Consider the following 18269-nt stretch of genomic DNA (forward strand, 5'->3'; position numbering starts at 1 on the left):
GTGGATGCTCAGAGGACCTTTGAATGATGCGCGTGCATGAGTCGCTTCTGAGGAGAAATTTTATTCGGCTGTTTAGGCTCAATGCATACTCCCGGTCGGAATATTATCACTTCTCTACGACATAAATGGCATAAAAATTGGTTTTAAACAGCGGTTGACATGCTTCGAAGTACGGTAATGGAATATTTAGACATTTTTGACACGCCAATGCGCCATGCGCGAGACCGGGAAGAAGCATTCTAGAACTCACTAACAAAACGTCGCTGTTTGGATATAACGATGGATTATTTGGGACCAAACCTACATTTGTTACTGAAGTAGAAGTCCTGGCAGTGTATTCTGATGAAGAACAAGCAAGGTAAGAACATTTTTCTTATAGGAAATGTGATTTTGGTGGAGGCTGACCTGGGTGGGTATCTAAATAGCTAGCCCTGTAATGCCGGGCTATGTACTTAGATTATTGCAAAATGTGCTTCATCCGAAAAGCTATTTTAAAATCGGACATATCGAGTGCATAGAGGAGTAATGTATCTATAATTCTTAAAATAATTGTTATTCTTTTTGTGAACGTTTATCGTGAGTAATTTAGCAAACTGTTAGTAAATTCAACGGAAGTTTGCCGGGGGTTATGCGTTTTCTGAACGTCACATGCTAATGCAAAAAGCTGTTTTTTGATATAAATATGAACTTGATTGAACAGACATGCATGTATTGTATAACACAATGTCCTAGGTGTGTCATCTGATGAAGATCATCAAAGGTTAGTGCTGCATTTAGCTGTGGTTTGGGTTTATGTGACATGATATGCTAGCTTGAAAAATGGCTGTCTGATTTTTTCTGGCTGGGCACTCTGCTGACATAATCTAATGTTTTGCTTTCGTTGTAAAGCCTTTTTGAAATCGGACAGTGGGGTTAGATTAACGAGATTCTTGTCTTTAAATAGCTGTAAAATAGTCATATGTTTGAGAAATTGAAGTAATAGTATTTCTAACGATTCAAAAATCGCGCCACTGGAATTTCAGTAGCTGTTACGTAGGTGGGACGAAATCGTCCCACATACCCCAGACAGGTTAACGAGAGAATCACTGACATGATGTCAGCTGGTCCTTTTGTGGCAGGGCTGAAATACAGTGGAAATGTTTTGGGGGGATTCAGTTCATTTGCATGGCAAAGAGGGACTTTGCAATTAATTGCAATTCATCTGATCACTCTTCATAACATTCTGGAGTATATGCAAATTGCCATCATACAAACTGAGGCAGCAGACTTGGTGAAAATTAATATTTGTGTCATTCTCAAAACTTTTGGCCACAACTGTACAATGAAACTAGATCTTCATAAGGGTTTGGCAGGTGAAGAAGAGAGAGAAAGTGTGCAAGAGGAAGTAGTGGATAGGGCTTTAAAAATTATTTCCTGTCTCTCAGCAGGTAGCAGGAATCAGGAAATCCTGCTCCAGGCTTAGACCAATGCTTTTTTACCTTAACAGTATGTTTCCTGTGGAGTCTATAATCTCTATAAAAGAGTAATGGACACAGCTATAGTATGGGGGCTGCACAACAAGAAAGAACACCAGGGCCTTGTAACTTAACTAAGGCCTGCACAGATAGTTACCTGCACACTAGACCACCCATTGACAGTCCTTTATGTTTTAACAAAAAACAAACAAAACAAATAAATACACACCATCCATCAGTCACCTTACCAAGCGACCAAAGGGTCAACATATTTATTAATAAGTCGCAGATAGGACAAAGTCTATATATACACACACAGACGTTTATACAATGCCTTCAGAAAGTATCCACAACCCTTTACTCTTTCCAAATGTTGTTACAGCCTGAATTTAAAATTGATTCAATTGAGATTGTGTCCCTGATCTACACACAATAGGGCACCACAGTGGAGGTGTCATAATACCCATAAAACCTAGCGGTCAAAACAGGTTCCAATAATTTTTCCACCACTCACTTTAGGAACACTTAAAATAAGAGCTTTGTTTCGTATAAGCTTACCCTGGCATAACGTTTTGATAACCATGTAAATCTCTCGGACAAGGTGACTTTCATCAATATATCCGGCTCTACTTACTCTCAGATTCAAAAATGCTAATAGGCATAAAAGTAGACATCATGCAAAACTCCTGCACGTCATTTCTAGCTGATACTTTTGCTGACAGGTATTGTGTCAATTTATTGTCCATTTAAAGAAATGTAGCCTATTTATTCATTACTATACTTAGCTAGCATTAGATGGTTAATCAAGAGATTTTTTACCTTTGCCTCGATTTCGCAGTCTCAATCCAGATCATCATGGCATTTGTAGTCCTTTATGATAGCCACATTAGCAGCTAATTATTTCAATTTGGGGGGTAAATATAGGTAAATATATATTTATAAAAAGTCACTTTGTCCGATAGAGATTTACATGGTTAATAAAACGTCACGCCAGGGTAAGCCTACACGAAACACGGCCCCTTTATTTGAAGTGTTTCCAAAATCCCCTATGGGGAAAATGAATGGTGGAGAAACGATTGGAACCATTTCCCTGTTTGACCACTAGGTTTTATTGGTATTTTGACACATACTGTGGTACTCCACATCCCATAATGTCAACGTGGAATTTTGTTTGTAGAAAATATTAGAAATTATTGCAAAATTAAAAGCCGAAATGTCTTGAATCAATAAATATTTAAGCCTTTTGTTATGGCAAGCCTAAATACGTTAAGGAATAAAAATGTGCTTAACAAATCGCATAATAAGTTGCAGACTCATTCCATGTTCAATAATAGTGGTTGACATGATTATGGAGTAACTACCCCATCTCTGTACCCCACACATACAGATAATTCTAAGGGCCCTCAATCAAGTAGTGAGTTACAAGCACAGATTCAAGGGAGGTTTTTCAATGCCTCGCACAAAAAAAAAAGCAGACGCTGAATATCCCTTTGAGCATGGGGTTAAGTTATTAATTAGGCTCTGGATGGTGCATCAATACACCCAGTCAGTTACTCCACAATACTAACCTAACTGACAGAGTGAATAGAAGGAAGCCTGGACAGAATAAAAATATTACAAAACACGCATCCTGTTTGCAATAAAGTAATACTGCAAAAAATGTAGCAAAGAAATTAACTTTTTGTCCTAAATACAAAGCATTACATTAGGGGTAAATCCAATTACCACTTCGTATTTTCAAGCATGGTGGTGGCTGCATCACGTTATGGGTATGCTTGTCATTGGCAAGGACTGTGGAGTTTTTGGGGGATAAAAATAAGAGGAATACAGCTATAAGCAAAGGGAAAATTCTAGAGGAAAACTTGGTTCAGTCTGCTTTCCAACAGACACTGGGAGACAAATTCACCTATTAACAGGACAATACCTCAAACACAAGGCCAAATCTATACTAGAGTTGCTTACCAAGACATCATTGAATGCTTCTGTGGCCTAGTTACAGTTTTGACTTAAATCGTCTTGAAAATCTATGGCAAGACTTTAAAATGGTTGTCTAGCAATGATCAACTACACACTTGACAGAGATTGAAGAATTTGAAAAAGAATAATGGGCAAATATTGTACAATCCAGATGTGCAAAGCTCTTAGAACGATGTAGAAGCAACTTTGGCGGTGATTACAAAGTATTGACTCAGGGGTGTGAATACTTATGTAAATTAGATATTTATGTATTTTTTCACTTTGTCATTATGGGGTATTGTGTGTAGATGGGTGGGAAAATCCATTTTGAGTTCAGGCTGTAACAGAATGTGGAATAAGTCAAGGGGAATGAATACTTTCTGAAGGTACTGTATATATAATATACAATGAAACAGCAACACATGTGATTTGAAGTGTAACGACCTTGCCAGTGATTGAGGGCAAGGTGATAACTGATATAGACCTCTCCCAATGGGTGATATGGTGAGGTTTCCTGTATGATGTCATTGTTGTCTCCAGTTTTAATAGTTATATTCTGCTTGGAAAAACAGGGTTGGGGTCAATTCTGTTTAAATTCCTGTCCAGTCCAGGAAGCACAAAACAAATAAATTATATTAATTAAAAAAGCCTCATAGAAAATGACTGACTTTCAAAAAAACAACTCAAATGTCACCCCAAAAAAGGTACAAACAAAACAAAACGTATCATGTCAGAATAAAATTCACCATATAAAGCTGATTATTACATTCGGTACATTTTTAAATATTCAAATCTTAAAATTGACATTCTTAAGTTTTGTTGACGATGTTGAGGGAAGCAGCGAGGGAGGCAGAAAATGCAACCATAGCGTTGTCTTATCTGGTCAATACTGAACCACTGCTATGCACGGAGCAACACTTAAATACTGAACTGTAACTAACATAAAAAAATGGCCGTTTTTGCTGAGAAACTTGGGACCAGTAAGCTTTCACATTGTAATACCAGTCTGGGTTTAATAATGCAAGTCAAAAGGATATTATAATACAACTCCTGTGGATAATTTACTGCAATCTAGTCTTGCAAGGGTCAGGCACATCAATTCCGAGCCCCAACCAATATTTGACATCAGGACAGATTTTTCTCCACAACAAACCAACCACGTAGAATTGTTCTGAGAGCCGATCCGTGACCCGCCAAAAAAAGTATATATATTTCAATTGTTTTTATGACTCCAGAGTAGGAGGGTAATAGGTGTTCCCCTTCCCTGTATTAATTTGTCTGCATGTCTATTCAAGATTTGGCTAGAAGAATGCCATGAATTAAGAACGATAATAAGCCTCTCTTATAATTCACTATGCAGCACATTGACAACTCAAATCGCTTTTAAAAAGAGCCTTCCAATTAGCCTTCTTAACTAATGAAAGCCTATAGCCGACAAAAAACAATACCTTTACCTTCAATATTGTTTAATTGAAACAAACAATTCCCAGAATCAAATAGGCTATAAGGCTGCAGAAATTGGCTACTCAAACTTTTACCAGCCACACAGGTTTAAACTTTATATAGCCTGTGCAAGGTTAATTAATGTAATAATTAACTGATAATAAACAGAATTATCGTAAACAAACACCTGCTTGTACTTTTGCTGTGTATCCATCTACCGGGTTGTTGTCTCTAAAACGGGGATTTCACTGTTTCAACGATGGTGTAAATTCAACCATCATAACAGGAGAAATAAAAATAAAGGTTAAGTTAACAATTTTTGCATGTGCTACGAGTCAGGGAAAATAAACTTGGCAACATATAGTCTCATGGCGGAAGGGAACATAAGCTCTGCACATGGACAAATTAAGAATGTTTCTCAGCACCACACAAATAATGGAGAGTTCCCATCTCCACTCTCTCGCTGCGTGGCTGGTAACCTAGGCCTAGGCTGTCTGCCTCACTGCAGTGTTTGTACAAAAAAATGAAGTGGTATCTTCATTTAGAACGTTTTCGACTGGAAATATAATTGTTCTGATTTTGTGAAGAGCCATAATAGAAATACTAGGATTTGAGGGACATCCACTCAACAACTTATTGAGGAAGCAAGTTATGGCGAACTGTTAGAAGGAAAATATAGTTAGTGCTCTTTCAGCCTTAAATTATAAACAAATTCAACCAAAATAAAATAATCCAGGCCTAAAATTCCTGTTAAAATCTGAAATGCTAATCTCAAAACGCACGGTGGCCTCAAAAACGACTGCTGATATGGAAGTGAGAAGGGGGAGATAGAGGTTTGAAAAAGGTTTCTCCCCGCCAGGCCTGGATGGAGGCTTGCCGGGAAAGACAGTACTGAGAGAACTGGGGATGGGGTGGAGGTCGCTGGAGCTTGTTAAAAAAGCATAGTAAAAATCTTTGACAGTTACACTGTTAAAGTAAATACATTCAGGCAGTAGAGGGAGAGGTATTCTCCTCCCCCCTTTGGAACGAGGTACATTTGGCACTGCTGTAACTATCTGTCCGTCTGTCTCTCCTGCTGTCTGTCAGTCTCTACATCTGTCTGTCAGACCTTCCGTCATCCTCTTCCATACCACTTATGCGTTCATTCGATGCTCGCTGGTTTCAAAACGGTAAACGCAGTTGTCCGATTGTCCGCTCACTGGCGTTCGATCCATGCCCGTCCCTCCTGGCTGTGTCAGACAGGAGCCTCTGGATCAGAAGGCACATATGTGTGCATTTCCACCGAGTCATCCGCTTAAATCTCCTCTACATAAAAACTCAGGCAGTGTGCAGACCACCAGGGTCCGGGTTCTAAGGGTCCTCTCCCCCCCACCCAGGTTCCTTCCCAGCATCCTCTGTTCTGTAGTTCTTTTGTGAAAAGGCAAACCCCTTGGATGGTCAGACTCAGATCCCGTTAGTCAGGTCCGTGATGACGTTGGCCTTCACCAGCTTGCGGAGGAACTCCTTCTCCTTGGATATGTTGTGTGTCCAGGACTGTGGAGGTGCAAGGGAACACAATCAGAAACAAGAAGATTGTCAGATGAATGCAGGTCAGGTTCAACGACCCTGTTCTCATCAGCCTAAACTTGAAGGACCTTGCATTCTATTCTGTTTGCATCATCTCTCTCTGCATCAAACCATTTCACTTGACCTGGTTAAGAGCCTTGCCATAGGCACTTTAGTAAAAGCATGCATTGTTTTTCTGATAAATGTGTGATAGATTATAGTGTGTGTGTGCACGCGAGCCTTTGTTAGTGTGTGTGTGTGTATGGAGCCACACCGCGTTTCCCTCCCTATTGTGATCCAGGCCCTCAGTCCGGTCGGCAGAGTGTGTAACCAGAGCAGGTGGTGGGCTCTGGGGCCTGAAAGTGCGAGGACCGGGCTGAACCGGGCCCCACAGCTGCCCCAGGGAACCCACCTGGGTCCAAGCTGTGTGACCGAGCCGCTCGAGGGCCCCTGGCCTGTCTGGGTCGGCACGGCCCAGACACTGACGGATCTCACTCACACGGAACCAGGGCTAGGGTTTCAATGCTCTACAGGGAGCATGGCCGGGAAACCCATTTGAGCGGTAACACCGGTGTGTGTCTTCAGGCCTTGCTATCTGATTCAGGCTGAAAGTCCAGGGATGAAGAGATAGTTCAGAAAGTAGATATGGAAGCAACCTCCCTCTTGCTTTAACATCTTTGCATCCACATAACACACACATACAAATGGTGTGTACAGCCATGCTGTACAGTGTGGTATTCTACATTCACTCCTGTACGACCCCTTTACACTAAGCTAGAGAAAGTTGAAAAACACCCCAAAGTGCACCTTGATCCATCTCGCGTCTTCGGTGGGTAACGCTGTTTGAAGGAGGGGACTAGTTCACGTCAGACAGTGAGTAAGGATACTACTGCATCTCATCACCCCCTCAGACGTGACCTCAGCACATTACCACCAGCGGAAGGACATGAGGGAGCGGTAGTCTTTTAGTGTTCCAATGACGATAGACCTACTAGATGTTTCCATTGATTGCATTGCTCAACATGGCAAATGTCAGGAGTTCACTGGGAGTTTAGACAAAGGTTATCATTCTGAGCTCATAGTTCCTATGTCAGCTCCCCTCTGTGACATCTGTAATAACAGAACACTGATGCAGTCTGTAGTGGAGGATTAAAACACTCCGTCTTGGGGTAATTTATTTGGTCATAGTTCAAAGGGAGGAGGGGGGATGCGAGAGCCAATCAAAAGACACAGATAATGGAATAATAGTCTAACAGGTCTAGTGGGGACCCAATGTAGTCTCTGCTCTCTCATCTGCACTTTCCTGAAAACACAGGATCGGGGAAAGCAATACGGTGGATTTGTGCACTGACAATGCGTTTTTCGCCCTTCCAGTTCTTTCACATTGATTTAGCGTAGACAAGGAGAGGACACGCCACTCGAAGCCTACTGAGATGCACCCATTTCCAGTTGATATGAATGCAACAAAAACACGCACCTCTTTGATGGCAGACATCTTGACCGTTTCGTAGTAGTGCAAGGGTGCGTGAGGCATGTTCATGTCATAACCGAAGCCGGCCACCGCCACCTCATCACAGTTATGCAGCGCCATTGTTATGGCGACGGTCCCCAGGGTTGGAATGTTCTGGAGAAGGAAAAGCACAGAGGTGGCCATTAGTGGTGCACGGGTCAGCTGTTTGTTCACCTGCACCCGCCTGCAATCGTTAATAACCCATCTGCAAACGCCTGAATATGTGATGAAGTGAAAATCTAAATATAGTAAATATAGTCAGAAAAGGAGGAATGATTTTATGACAGGGGATGCAGGATTTTCTTTGCCTTATTTACGTGTTTCTGCTTAGAATTTCTGTCATTTGTTAGTCAAATTGTCTATAATTAAATACATGCAGCTTCTCTTCTGTCAGTATACATTAACCTAGAAGACTAAATAAACCCTTGCTCACCAGAATGTCATAAATTATAGAATGAATGCTTCAATCTAGTTGACATCAGTAAAGTAATGTCATCCCTGCTTCTTTCGCGGAGCAAAGACATTTAGGGACCGGGGAAAAAGAAAAGAAAAATGGGAAACATTTTCAGTGCCAAATTTCCAAATGACATCAGTTTGACCAGTTGTAAGGAAATACAAAAGCTGTGAAAATGACCCAACATGTTTCTGATAGGATTTCAGTTCGGCTTGGTTGCATATTTTATGTATTTGTATTTATTATGGATCCCCATAAGCTACTGCCAAGGCAGCAGGTACTCTTCCTGGAGTCCGGCAAAATTAAGGCAGTTATACAATTTTAAAAACATTAATTACAGAATTCACAACACACTAAGTGAGTGCCCTCAGGCCCATACTCCACTACCAAATATCTACGCATGTGTACATGTGTTTAGTGCCTATGTTTGTGTTGCTTCACAGTCCCCGCTGTTTAATATGGTGTACTTTTATCTGTTTTTTTAAATCTGATTATACTGCTTGCATCAGTTACCTGATTATGTGGAATGGAGTTCCATGTAGTCATGGCTCTATGTAGTACTGTGCGCCTCCCATAGTCTGGTCTGGACTTGGGAACTGTGAAGAGACCTCGACTGAACAGTAGTCCAGGTGTGACAAATCTAGAGCCTGTAGGACCTGCCTTGTTGATAGTAATGTTAAGAAGGTAGAGAAGCACTTTATTATGGACAGACTTCTCCCCATCTTAGCTACTGTTGTATGTTTAGACCATGACAGTATACAATCCAGGGTTACTCCAAGCAGTTTAGTCACCTCAACTTGCTCAATTTCCACATTATTTATTCAAAGATTTAGTTGAGGTTTAGGGTTTAGTGAATAATTTGTCCCAAATACAATGCTTTCAGTTTTTGAAATATTTAGGACTAACTTATTCCTTGCCACCCATTCTGAAACTAACTGCAGCTCTTTGTTAAGCGTTGCAGTCATTTCAGTTGCTGTAGTAGCAGACGTGTAGTGTTGAGTCATCCACATACATAGAAACACTGGCTTTACTCAAATGTCATTAGTAAAGATTGAAAAAAGTAAGGAGCCTAGACAACTGCCCTGGGGAATTCCAGATTCTACCTGGATTATGCTGTAGAGGCTACCATTAAAGAACACCCTCTGTGTTCTGTTAGACAGGTAACTCGTCATCCACAATATAGCACTGAAGTCTAACAGCCCCCCCAATCTTTTTATTATCAATTTCTTTCAGTGCTGTGCTTGTTGAATGTCCTTCCCCTATAAGCGTGCTGAAAGTCTGTTGTAAATTTGTTTACTGTAAAATAGCACTGTATCTGGTCAAACACAATTTTTTCCAAACTTTACCAAGGGTTGGTAACAGGCTGATAGGTCGCTATTTGAGCCAGCAAAGAGGGTTTACTATTCTTAGGTAGCATAATTACTTTTTCTTCCCTCCAGGCCTAAGGGCACACACTTTCCAGTAGGCTTAAATTGAAGATATGGCAAATAGGAGTGGCAATATTGTCCGCTATTATCCTTAGTAATTTTCCATCCAAGTTGTCAGACCCTCGTGGCTTGTCATTGTTGATAGACAATAATGCTATTTCACCTTTTCCACACTCACTTTACGAAATTCAAAATTACAATTGTCTTTCACAATTTAGTCAGACACACTTGGATGTGTAGTGTCAGTGTTTGTTGCTGGCATGTCATGCCCAAATTTGCTAATCTTGCCAATTAAAAAATAAATAAAGTAGTTGGCAATATCAGTCGGTTTTGTACTGAATGAGCCATCTGATTCAATTAATGATGGAGCTGAGTTCACCTTTTTCTCAAAATGTAATTGAAGGCGCTCCAAAGTTTTTTACTATCATTCTTTGTCATTTATCTTTGGTTCATAGTATAGTTTCTTATTTTAATTCAGATGTGCAGCCAGATTTATTTACCATTCATTTTGCCTCATCCCTCTCAACCATACAATTTTCAAATCCTCATCAATCCACAGGGATTTAACAGTTGTTAGTCATTTTCTGAATGGGTGCATGCTTATTAGTAACTGTTGAGATTTCTAGCTCACTCAGGAAAAGAAAGAAAAAATATATATATAAATAGATAAAAGAGAAGCAAATGGGTCTGATGTGTTCAATTAAATGGGGAACGAGTGATTTCTTTAAGTTTCTTAGATGCTCAGATATGTTACGTTATGTGCGCATGCGCAGCTTCACTAGAGACTTAAATTACAGCACCTGGTAATCACTTCACCGTAGACAATCATCAGGAGCACACAGCCCGTTGGTATGTATCTGCGAACTACTCAGTCTAGCATTGATGTTTAAGTCACTTATATGTTTGTGCACTGAACGTTTACCTCACTTTGTGGGTGTTAGTTGGCCGGGAGTAACTTGTAGCTCGCTGGGTGCGGTAGCTTAACGAACCAGATGCTATATAGCATTAGGCTATTATTATCAGCCATTTGCATTGTGCTGATTGTTCGGAGCACTCTGCTGGTTTCTGGTGGCGGTGGTGATAGCGGTGGTTTGGTTCGGTGATCCGTGGTGGAGTGCCGCATTATGTTGCGTTTGTGTGTAAATCCTTTGGACGAGGCATGTGGTGGCATGGGTTCTGTGTCCTGTGACAGCGTCCATAGCAACCTGTGACGGCAGAGTCACTGTGCGCATGCTCCTCTGGCGCTGGGCATTCTGGGTGATGTAGTCGGTGCTGTTTTAAGCCAGATTCGCCACATCTTTGATGGTGTTGCAGGCTTATTTGATTTATTATTTACATTATTATTATTATTATTATATTACTTGAATAATATACTAAATAATATCTGAATAATATATAGTCATTACTTGTTTGTTGTATTTCAGGTTTATGACCTGTGGTCATTTGATTTAAAATAAAATGAAGGACAAAACACGAGTCATGACATTGTGTGCTTCCTGGTGAGCCTTTTCGGAGGGCTAAATAACGAAAATCTGAACAGTCATAATCCACGGTTCTCCTTTACATGGATAATGCAAGTGCTAGAACATTCGTCACGAGACTAACTTCTGATAAGCAAACAGTCCACCCATAAAGCTGTCTTCTCATCTGTTGACTTACTAGGCAAATCATTACTGAGTGAAAGCCAAGAAGAGGATAGAGTCTACAGTTAAAGGACTACTTAAAACCCAGTTGGCAGAAAACACTTGAGCTTGAGTTAAACGCTAGAAAAGTTGGCAAGATGGCAGCATCAGAGGAGGAGCTGGAGAGGCTAAAACAGAAGCGGTCAGCAGCCCAGACTGCATTCACTAGAAGAGCCAATCATCTCACCTCCAGAGCTAGTGCACTGGGGGAAAGTGAAATGAGAAGTGAGTGGAGGAACTTTAAAGTGGATCACTCCAGAGTCAGAGATGCATTGTTTGAGTATGCCATGGCCCTGAGAGAAGTGGACGATGACGAAGCCAAAAAGAAGGCGGAAAACATTGATGGAAAAACAGCAGAATGTGACTAAGTTTGATGAAACTGAACAAGTCATCCTGATCAGCTTCTGGACAAGGTTCGCTGAGGCAGAAATTACCACCCTCACTGAAGAGGCTGGATCAGCCATGGACCAGGCCGAGGACACCGATCACCACCATATGACCAGGAGGGAATGTGAATTGATTCATAGGAACCTGGAACGGGAGCTCAACAACTTCGAACGAGGATTGGATGAGTGGAAAGATTTGATCCCTCGGTCCAAGGCAACAGAGTCAAAGGACCAGATCCGGAAGTTGAAGAAAAGGCGTGAAAAACTGTGGGATGAGTGGGCATGGAAAGGCGGTTCTCAATCCGACGACGAAGGGAAACTGGGAAAAGTGAAAATTGTGGAGCAGGAGGAGCCAGTTGGGACTTACAACTACAGGCCCCAGATCAGCCTAGAACGTGCACGCTTGCCCATGTTTGCTGGTAATATGAGGGATTACTACCGCTGGAAAGCTGAATGGGAGGACTTGCAACGTCTGGGAAACCCTCATGGATTGGAAAATGTGAGAAAATTCCATCTCTTGGGAAGCCTAGATGAAAAAGTCAAGAGGGACCTCGTATTGTCCAGCTGTGGATCCGCCAACGACGTGTTCAGGCTCCTGGACAACAAGCACGGAAATAAGCCAAAAATAGTGCTGCTGATTGCACAAGAAGTGCAAGGACTTTGCCCCATGAAAGGAAACCATCCGAGGAAGACAATCGAACTGATTCAAGCCGTGGAGAGAGCTCTTCGTGACCTACAAGTCTTAGGGGAGGAAGATGCTGTAAAGAACCGAGTGGTTGTGCAGTCGATTGAAAGTAAGCTTCCTGACTCCCTGAAAGAAAAGTGGTTAACACACAAAAATGACCCTGGAAGCGGGTTTTCACCACGCAACCACTTTGACTGTCTATTGCAATACTTGAAGAAGCAGGAGGACATTCTCGAGGAGCTAGACCAGCTACAGCCTAGCCCGGCGGACAATACTGAGAGGTCGAGCGAGAAGAAAAAGGAAAGGAGGGCATTCACCAGAGCCACATCAGGAAACACCCTAAAGGGCGCTCAACCAAGCTCATGCATCACATGTGGAGACAATGAGCACGGAGGTACATTTACATTTACATTTTAGTCATTTAGCAGACGCTCTTATCCAGAGCGACTTACAGTAGTGAATGCATACATTTCATACAATTTCATACATTTTTTTTCTGTGCTGGCCCCCCGTGGGAAACGAACCCACAACCCTGGTGTTGCAAACACCATGCTCTACCAACTGAGCTACAGGGAAGGCCCTGTAGGTAGGCTGTTTGCCTGCAAGGTCTTCAAGAAGCTCAATCTGACAGGCAAGAAGGCTCAGCTTAGGAGAGCAGGAGCATGCTTTAAGTGCTTGCGCCTTCATGGTGACGATGGCGGCTGCACACAAAAGTAAAGTATCTATGCTCAAAGGATGACTGTCAGAAAGAGGGCTCTTCAGACCACAATTACTTGCTCTGTCCAAAGTCACAGATCAAGAAGAAAGAGGAAAAGAGCGGAGAGCAGAGCGATGCAAAATTGGGGAAAAGGGGGCTTGGACTAACCAACAAACAGGAGGAGCTCCTTGCCAAACTTTCTCCAGAGCTGCGAGCAGAGTTCAAAGAAGCCTTTTCAAATAAGATCACGACAAAAGTGTGTGCTAGCATTGGTTGTGAGCCAAAAGAGTGCCCTGTCATAATGATGCTGTTGGATGTGACGACAAACTCTGGCCAGCTAGTCGGTACGTTGATTGATCTCGCTTCAGATACTAATTATATCTCTAATAAAGCAGCAGAGCGTCTCAAGCTAAATGGTGAGAACATTAAGTTGATTGTCCAAGGTGTTGGAGGGATGGAGAAAACCATTACTACCATGAAGTATACCCTGAGGCTGAGAGTAAAAACTCACAGAGGTACAATAGCAGAGCACAAACTCCTCTGTTACGGCTTGGAAGATCTTGCGAAGGTGAACCAAGCGGTCACGCCACAGCAACTGCAGAAGTTCTTTCCAAATGTTCAACTCAAGGACTTGGTCCGGCCCGAAAAGATCGACCTGTTGATTAGCCACAGAGAGGGTCGCCTGGTCCCACAGCCAGTCAGAGTAGTTGGAGACCTCGTCCTCTGGGATGGTCCCCTTGGGAAGACTGTTGGTGGAACGCATCCTGACCTCTTTGAAGTGATAGACCTAGCAGTGCACAGGTCTGAAACACATTTCGCTAGGTCAATGAGAACAGCTTCAAGGGCGTACAAAGAGATTCTCGTGAAGACGGGAGGACCCAGTGGAGTTTCGGTGGAAGAAGATGACGCAATCCTCCGAAACACTGCAACTACCAACAAAGAAGTTTTTGAATGGTTCAAGTGGGACAGTATTGGCGCTGCCTGTGATCCTCAGTGTGGTGGCTGCAGATGCGGTAGGTGCCCCCCTGGATGAAAGGAAATGACCCTAGGAGAGGAAAGAGACTTGGAGAAAATAAAGGAATGTCTGACCTACGTGCAAGCTGACAAGCACAGCGTATCCCCTCACTGGGACACAGCTTACCCGTGGAAAGGAGACCCCACAACGCTGCCTGACAATCGACGTGCAGTGGAAGCAATCTTTTTAAACACTGAGAAACGACTGGAGAGGGAGCCGGAATGGAAGGCTGCGTACAGAGAGCAAATCCACGATATGGTCTCAAGAGGGGCTGCCGTTAAAGTCACCCAGGAGGAAATCGATAGCTGGAAGGGACCTAAGTGGTATATCAGTCATTTAGTTGCTCCTAATCCTCACTCAACCACTACCCCTGTAAGAATTGTCTGGAACAGTAGCCAAGAATTCATGGGAATAAGTTTAAATGACCTACTGTACAAGGGTCCTGATGTCCTAAATCAGATAAGGGGCGTGCTTCTGAGATTCAGGACTGGGTTGTACGCCGCACTGGGCGATGTGAAAATTTTTTACAACTCTGTCTGGCTAGAAGACAAAGAAGTACACCTCCATAGATTCCTCTGGAGAGACAATCCTGAGGAGGTGATCGAAGTCTTTGCTGTCGTCAGGGTCAACATTGGCGATAAACCTGCTGGTTGTATCGCCCAGGTGGCAATGAGAGAAACAGCCAACCTGCCCCAGTTTGCAGCCATGGTTGAGGAGCGCCGAGTTGTGGTAGAAGATAGTTATGTGGATGACATCTTGACATCCCACAATGACTTGCAGATACTGGAGAAAATCACCAAAGGAGTGGAAAAGATCTTAAAGGCTGGAGGCTTCTCCCTTAAGCCATGGGTCTTATCAGGCCAAAGTGGGAGGTCAGCAACCACAACTGATGCCAGTATCAGTAAGACAACTGTGAATGTGCCAAAAACGCTGGTGTTACCCAACCAGATGCGGGACGAAGAGAGCAAAGCACTTGGACTCGGCTATGAACCAGAGACCGACAAACTTCGTGTGATGACCTCTGTACATTTCTCAAAGAAGAGAGGAAAGATGAGAACAGGAGTCGATTTGCGCGAAGAGGAAGTCAGAGGTAAAACTCCAAACCCATTGACCCGTCGGATGCTGCTAAGGCAGATCGCTGGGTTCTACGACCCCATTGGTCTTGCCACACCCGCAAAGCAGAAAGGGGTTATGCTTGTGAGAGACGCTTACCAAGAAGCGAGTATAAGCAGTCCAGTTAAGGACACTTGGGATGACCCACTCTCACCAAAACTACGAGAGGCTTCCATAAGAATCCTCGAAGAATATGTGAGACTTGCCCAGATCAGGTTCGAAAGAAGCCTCACACCAATTGGAGCCATAGGCCATCCAATGGGAGTCACGTTTTCAGATGGGAGTGAGGCTTCCTACGGCGTGGTGCTCTATCTCCGTTGGGAGACGCAGAATGTTGTCGTAGTGAGGTTGGTTGAGTCAAAAGCAAAGCTTACCCATCTCAACCAGAAAGGAGACGTGATTAAGGCAGAGGTATGTGGTGCTGTCTTTTCGATCCGCCTGAGAAAATACCTTGTAAAGCACTGCCGCATCAAGGTCGCACGCTGGATCCACTTCGTGGATAGCCAAACAATCCTGGGAGCAATTCACAAGGATAGCTATGGCTACCAAACTTTCTTTGCCAACCGCATCGGAGAGATCCAGAAGGCTGGACCAGTGGAAGACTGGAGGTGGATTGAGGGCAACCTGAACATAGCAGACATCATCACAAGGGGAGCAACTCCTGAGGAACTCGATGAAGGGTCAGAGTGGCAACAAGGCCCAGAGTTCCTGAGTTGGCCTGAGGCTGAGTGGCCTGTGAAGACGGCCAGTGAGATAGTGACCAGCGTGGCTGATGACGTTAAAAGGTTGCAGAGAAGAGCGTTCTCAGCTGTAGTCACCAGGTCTCAGGCAGAAAAGTTCTCAGGCCCCAGCAATACTGATGTTGGGGCAGACTTGCAAGACTCCGCACCGCGACCGCAGATGAAAGACCAAGGTCCAACTCCAGCAGTAGAGAGGCCAAAGAGGAAGCCCTGGGGTGTAGCTCTAGTGCACCTTGTCGGGCCCGAACGATTCAGTAGCTTGTCTAAATTGTGTGGAACAATCGCCTGGGTTCGAAGAGCGGCAGAATCCTGGCTGAGGACAAGCTACCAAGCCTCGAGCTCAGCAAACTGGGAGGTGAGGGGCCCTAGGCTGTCTGTTGGAGAGAGAACAGCGGCTTTCCAAGACCTATCCCTTGCAGCCCAAGACGGCGTGAACTTTCAGGATACGACCTTAAACCGCCTTGTTGTGATGAAAGATGACAACAATGGACTCTTACTTTGTGGTGGTAGAGTCCAGTCTTGGAATGAAGACGGAACCGCTGTACCTTTAATCCCGTTCCGGTCGTGGCTGGGGGCCTTGCTTGCGAGGGAAGCTCACGAAGCGAATCATGAAGGGGTGGCTGCCACACTGCTGCACACTAAAAGAAAGGCCTGGGTTGTGCAAGGTCAGAGGACAGTGAAGAAGGTGGTCAACAGGTGCATCACTTGCAAGAAGCAAAGAGCCCGGCTGTGCCAGCAAGTGATGAGCGCTCTTCCTCAGGAACGTACCAGTAGAGCAAACCCATTCGAGTATACTACACTAGACCTCTTTGGACCCTTTGAAGTAAGGGACGCTGTTAAGAAAAGAACCAAGAAAAAGGTCTGGGGAGTCGTGTATTGCTGCATGACTTCCAGAGCCGTCCATGCTGATCTCATCGACGACCAGTCTTCTGAGAGCTTTCTTCAGGCCTACTCCCGGTTCACTGCTCTGAGGGGGCATCCCAAAAAGCTATGGTCAGACAGAGGCACAAACTTCTTGGGAGCCAGGCCTGCTCTGAGAGAGCTACACAAGCACCTGGCCTGTTTGCAGAAGGCATCCGTTGAAGACAAGGCTGCCAGAAATAGCACAGAGTGGCAATGGGACTTTCATCCTGCAGACTCGCCACACAGGAATGGAGCAGCAGAGGCAGCTGTCAAGCTCCTTAAAAGAGCACTTAACAGTCTTGGTGGAACAACTGGCTGCTACACCTGGGGGGAGTTCCAGACCCTTCTCTACTCTGCAGCCAACTTGACTAATGAGCGACCCATCGACGCCAGGGCACAGGAACAAGAGGACTCAGTGGAGTACTTGACCCCCAACTCCCTTATCCTGGGGCGCACCGGACAGGGAGGTGACATACACGGAATCGACATGGAAACCCGCTCTTGGCGCAGGCTGAGGATGACTCCAGGCTGGAGTCGACAGGTTCTGGAAGAAATGGAGCGAACTGGCAGGACCAAACTTGTTCATACGACACAAGTGGCACCGAGCAGAGAGAAGTATCAAGGTTGGAGATGTAGTCTGGATTGCGGACCAGAACGCTCTGAGGGGGCAGTTCCGGCTCGGCCGGGTTGCTACAACATATCCAGACGAGAAGGGGGTTGTCCGGGATGCGGACATAACAACCTGCATGGGTCTTCCTGCTCCCATGGTTCCCAGGGCCCGGAGAAAGGACTCTACCATGCACACGAAAATCGTCATTCGCAGGGATGTGCGGAGGTTGGTGATCTTGATTCCTGCTGAAGACCAAGAGGAGGTAAGATAAGTCCTCACCATGGGTACCCAAAGACTGTGACTCTGTGTTCTTTGCTTAGCGGGTAACCCTGGGAGGAAACTGAGTGCTTCGAGGGCAAACCTACACTCAGTAGGAGGAAAGGTGGTGGAGCCTACCTCCTTAGTTAACACAGGTTTGTTTGTAAATGCCTAGAAAGACTGGACTTTGGTTTGAAATTCTCACTGAGAGACTCAAGAGACTGTGCCCTCCTTGGATCTTCGATCAGTCGGCCAAGTGGGAGGTGTTGAGATTTCTAGCTCACTCAGGAAAAGAAAAAAAAAATATATATAAATAGATAAAAGAGAAGCAAATGGGTCTGATGTGTTCAATTAAATGGGGAACGAGTGATTTCTTTAAGTTTCTTAGATG

General features: G+C 44.0%; 1 protein-coding gene and 1 long non-coding RNA gene across 10 annotated transcripts in view; one reads left to right on the forward strand and one right to left on the reverse strand.

Annotated features, from left to right (window-relative positions):
- Window positions 1–4396: 4396 nt before the first annotated feature.
- The window catches only part of LOC115156719 (CMP-N-acetylneuraminate-beta-1,4-galactoside alpha-2,3-sialyltransferase-like), an 88812-nt gene continuing 74939 nt past the window's right edge, over window positions 4397–18269 (reverse strand). For 8 of the 9 annotated variants that reach the window (XM_029704337.1, XM_029704339.1, XM_029704342.1 and 5 more), the window contains 2 exons: window positions 7876–8022; window positions 4397–6386 (listed from right to left, as the gene is read on the reverse strand). In XM_029704337.1, coding sequence (XP_029560197.1) covers window positions 6297–6386; window positions 7876–8022 — 237 coding nt within the window. In that variant the 3' untranslated portion in view covers window positions 4397–6296. Of the gene's footprint in view, window positions 6387–6952; window positions 7004–7875; window positions 8023–18269 lie in introns of those variants that run through there. The other variant, XM_029704344.1, reaches the window with a different exon arrangement.
- LOC115156720 (uncharacterized) lies at window positions 12536–13348 on the forward strand. The gene is made up of 2 exons (XR_003868311.1): window positions 12536–12936; window positions 13129–13348. It is a non-coding gene; the product is annotated as an uncharacterized LOC115156720 (long non-coding RNA).

The sequence above is a fragment of the Salmo trutta genome, chromosome 21 (assembly GCF_901001165.1).
Source record: "Salmo trutta chromosome 21, fSalTru1.1, whole genome shotgun sequence".
NCBI lineage: Eukaryota > Metazoa > Chordata > Actinopteri > Salmoniformes > Salmonidae > Salmo > Salmo trutta.